General features: G+C 44.5%; 1 protein-coding gene across 1 annotated transcript in view; it reads left to right on the forward strand.

Moving 5' to 3' along the window:
- The window catches only part of ASCC3 (activating signal cointegrator 1 complex subunit 3), a 148303-nt gene that overhangs the window by 96977 nt on the left and 46326 nt on the right, over nucleotides 1-5000 (forward strand). Inside the window, exon 31 of the mRNA XM_085851423.1 lies at nucleotides 3647-3758. Within this exon, the coding sequence (XP_085707549.1) occupies nucleotides 3647-3758 (112 nt within the window). The remainder of the gene's footprint in view (nucleotides 1-3646; nucleotides 3759-5000) is intronic.

Here is a 5000-nt window from a genome sequence, read left to right on the forward strand (position 1 = left end):
TCTCACATATCCTCATGTTCTTCATCTTGGACCTCCATATGCACTCTACTTTTTTTTCACACCTTATCATGCACTCCAAATTGATTTTGTCCTGCTGATGAAACCTGAAGGTGGAAGCAACAACAAGAGCTTTAAATGCTGGCTTGAACACTTCTTCTGGGGGTGTTGTATTTTTTGATGTGGAGCATTTTTGTATCCTGATATCCTGGCTTTTCCATCACCTAAATGACACAGGCAGCAGGTTCACAGAATGATGGGATGAACGAGAAATGTGGAGACAATGGCATTGTATATTAGTTGATGTATATCAAAAGGAAAGGGATAAAAAAGTTGGGGGTTTCATGACATGGGTGGGGGGTTTGTGTCAGCAAGAGTGGTGAGCAGAGGTGGTGTAGGAGAAAGCTTGAGGTGATAGCATCACTCTTGAAGGGCTGGATAACCGGGACTAGACAGCAGATACAGGGAGGGAGTCTTCCACAGCCAAGTATAGAGAGATGAAAGAATGTACTTGAGCATTCACCATAAAATTGGGGAGGGTAACCAGCCATGGTATTCCAAAAGAATACATGCCACTTGGATGGCATAGCGAGGACAGAGGGAAGTGAATTCAGGAGTGAAGTCAGAAGTGAGGCAATGAGAAAAAAATGAGTCCAACCTGCCTGCAGCAGGTGAGAAGCAGGCCTTGGGACCTGGCCTTTTGCCAAGATATGCCAATGGCCTTGCACTTGATCACCTCCAGGGGAGCAAGACTGTAAACAGCTGCACCAGCCCAGAGTTAGTGGAGAGGAGATTGGGAGCATACTCTGTGCAGAGCATTGGTGCTGCTTAAGCAGTCTCCTTGGCTATTGGACACAATCCTGGACGGGTCGCCACTCCGCCACAGTATACCAGCATGCTGTCACTCATTTTTCCGACCTCAGAAGGATGACAGGCCGAGTTAACCCCACCTGATATTAATTCAACAGCTGAGCGTGATTTGAACTCAGGACCCTTGGATCCAAAGCCCGCCACCCGAACCATTAAGCCAACACCAGGCATCGAGTGAGTGGGATGCCAAACATACTCCATGATACTTCGGATAAGCTCTTAGCAGTTCAGAATAGATTTGGCTTTGCAAAAAATACATGGGTGTAGGCCTGCTTTAGAAACTAGTTTGGTGACGTGGTCTATCCAAAACATGTTGTGACAGATTGTGAGGACTCAGAATTCTAAAGGTGGCACTTTTTTCCAGCGACTGTCCTCGTGTCTGTCTAATTCACTGCAAGTCTCATTTTCACCTTTACTTTATTTCGTTGATTACGTCTCGTACTCGCGCCGCGCCACAAATTTTTTTCATTACATTATGATATACTCGTTATTTTTTATAACTCCGCTGATGAAGTTGCCGGAGGTATTATGTTGTTGGGTTATCCGTCCTTCCGTCCACACGTCCGTGATAGGTTTTCGTTCCAGCAATAACTTGAGAACGGTTGAAGGGATTTCATTTAAACTTGGTACAAATATGTATAATGATGTAAAGATAAACTGATTAGATTATGGGGTCAAGAGGTCTCTGGTGATAGGTCCTGTTCAGTAAAAATTCTGTTACCATGCCAACTTGTGAACCAGTGATGGGATTTTGACCAAACATGATATAAATATTGTTATGCTTTTGGGGGACAGGGGCTATCACTAGGGGGTTTCTCAGACTCACTCCTTGACATCCGCACCTGAAGCCGAAAAACCACGGATAATTCTGCGGCCTGACGGATTGCTAAGCAACTGTGGATGCGAGTTGAAGCCACCAAACCCAACAGGGTCCTCACTCTTAATTATTGTGTTACCTACTGGTGGTTTGGTTACCTTTACCATACTGTCGACTCCACACCGTGTCTACTTATTACATATGGCCGAGTGAAACCATGGGTGGGAATCAGCTATCTCACAGAGAATTAGTGGGGCAGAAATTTCTCTTTATTTATTATGTACACACAAGTCAAACCAATAAAAGAAAGGACAAGTGAGCAGGTTTGAAAGCACAGTTTACCAAGGAAAAAAGCATGTATTTACAATGAAATCTTCAGAAAGCCAATGGTACAGATACAATTATTACAAGGCATTTATTTGCAGGCACATTCAAAATAGGCACATACAATGATGGAAGACACAGAGCAAAAGCAATTACTCCGAGTATGTAAGTTCCCCTTCTGCAATCTTAATTACCTCGGGACGAACAAGACAGGCATGCCACAATCAGACCAGGAGAAGTAGGCAAGAAGAAGAAGAAGAGCAGAGCGTAGTTGCGGCTCCGAACTCATCATGCACGGACGAGCGGACCTGTTTCGGGCCCAAGTGAAGAATAGGATAGGTGGAGGGAATGGGATATAGGGAGTGCCGGTGCGGTGTCTGATATCGTGTATTGCTGGAGCCACCAAGTCGGGAGACCTCATGCTCTGTTTGCCGAGATCAATGGGCACACCGCCTGTGGTAGAGCAAATAGGAATAGCTGTAACCCTTGTGGCTCAAACAGGCAAATGGCAGAGGCTCATGCAGGCAAACACAGCAGTTCTTGTTCGGCGGCGGCTCCTTCAGGACAGGCTTTCTCCAATGGCTCTTGTCCTCCCGGCGGGTCCGTTTGTCTGTTCGCTCTTTATAGTGGCAGACGCGAGGCATGGCAAGGCCGTCCCGAGGCACCTCCTACCCGCTTGTGGGCTCTGTTCATTGGCTCCCGGCTCACCGAGTCTTTGAGTTCCTTCCAGAAGAGTCCCCCGCTACTGACCAGTAGACAACCTTTTGGAAGAATCTTCCCGCACGATTATCTCCACTTCAGCGCTGCAAGCGACTCCCAATATAAAACCTTTTATGTGGTGGTTTATATGAGGAAAATGCAGTGAAGGAAGGATAGGAATTTATTTAAACTTACAGATTATATTTGCGTTTCCACACAATGAAGTCTGTCAGCCTGTTTGGGGTTAAAAGAATGTTCGGGGGTACGGGGAACGGCGATTCGGAGGTGAAAATGATGAGGGGTTTGGATGGAAGTTAGGTGAAGATGGAATGGTTTTGAGGATGAGATATTGGAGATGGAGGAATGAATGGGTGGATAAGTGAGGAAAGGGAAGTTTCCAGGAAAGATGGTACAGGGTTCGAGAGGCAAGGGGGTGAAGGGTGTTGGGGAGTCATGGGGAATAGCAGCTTGTCAGTGAAAGGGGTGTGGAATTGGTGATGGATTGAAAGTAGATGGAAAGTGGGAAAATCAGACCGGGGATGAAACGTGATAATCTCATCACGCATCCCCCCCAATACCCTGAACAAAGGGCAGAGATCTATCTAATCACACATACTAATGAAATAACTAACTCACGGTTTCCCGACGTGTTCATGGATGCTCTCCCCGGGGTCCATTTCCACAACCGTAACAGCATATATTATGATGCAAAGATGAACAATAGATTTTGGAATCAAGAGATCAGAGGTCAAAGTTCAGAGATCACTTCAGGTAATAATGTGATACTTGAGAACAGCTGAAGGGATTTTAATCAAACTTGGTGCAAGTATGTATGATGATGTAATAATGTGGGCAGAGGCATGTCGATCAACGTCACGACGTCAAAGAGTGCCGGTATGGTTTATTTATTTATTTATTTTTTATTCCCCGCTTGTCCAGTTACTACCAGCTTGGTGAAACGAACACTGAGGCCGTGAATGCATTCCTATCCAGATTAGTCCAGAATACTGTTACAGATTTGGAGAATGCTTACTGCATCCAAACAGATCAGGTATGCAATGCAGTCCTACCTTTTCATGTTTAAAAAGTCATTCTACAGTGTTTGTTGAAACAACTCGACCTCCCTTCTGCTTCCTACGTCTTCTTACGGATTCCAACCTCCCCACCCCCGCCTAGCCTCCCAATCCAATGATGTAATTTTAAAAGGTAAAGTTGAAACCAGTTTTCATAATGTCCCAGAGCTTGCACAATAACCTCTCATGGCACGTACACTTTGTCCTTATTGAAACCAATACATCTTTGCATGCATGCTCAAAGCCGCCTTTGTTCAAGCCCCACTCCACGACACGTCTCATAATCGAAGGTTCGAGCCAAGCATTGAGCTCACTCCATTTCCTCACACATGTTCGGGAGAAAAACTGGCATTCTTTCGACGTTTGCCAAACTTCCCTCACAATGTACTGCCGTGGTCTACCATTTTGTGTATCCATCGCGTTAGATTATCGCAAATTATTTTGGAGAAAGTTGATGTTTCACGTCTTCTTGGTCTTTGTTGTGTGTGGATTTTGTTTTCCTCTTTTTCTTTAAAATTACTTTGAGAACTTTGCAATTTTTGTGTTGTTTTTTTTTTAAAATACGAGTCGATTAATTATTCTTATTGTTCATTCGGGGTCTTGGATGTAGATTTGCAATTTTATTAAGAGAAAGATGACACATATTGTGACGTCATTCTCTCACTTCTTCTCACCTGACGTCCCAGTTGCCATTTTGCGGATTTCTGCTTTTTATTTATTTGCTTGTCTCAAAATCGGTCACTATAAAATTGAATACAATTTTCTTGGCACGAGTGCAAATGTACAATATAATTTTCTTCTTTCTGATTACCTCCCGCCCCTATCCCCTCCTCAGCATCCACGAAAGTTCATCGCGCACACCTATTTTGTTCTTTCTGCCCTTGATATCCTTGAGAAAAAGTAATTGTACCTTGAATTTGTTGTTCAACTTGACATTAGTAATGGTAGCCATATTGAAAGCATTCGTGCTTAAACGTCGAGCCGGACCGCAAAAAGTTATTGCAAATTGAGCAATCTGTGTCGTTTATGAAAGGGAACGATTGGGGCTCTGTCAGTAAAGGCCTTGATATGATTGAATATCATTTTGAGGAAGAAGAAGCATTTGAATTTTGGTTCCCTACTCCCACCAACTCCCACCAACCCCCACCAACCCCCACCAACCCCCACCAACCCCCACCAACCCCCACCAACCCCCTTACCCACTCACACAAACCGAAAGT

Source organism: Eptatretus burgeri, chromosome 1 (genome assembly GCF_056783735.1).
Source record: "Eptatretus burgeri isolate ZD-2024b chromosome 1, Ebu_testis_v1, whole genome shotgun sequence".
NCBI classification, from domain to species: Eukaryota; Metazoa; Chordata; class Myxini; order Myxiniformes; family Myxinidae; genus Eptatretus; species Eptatretus burgeri.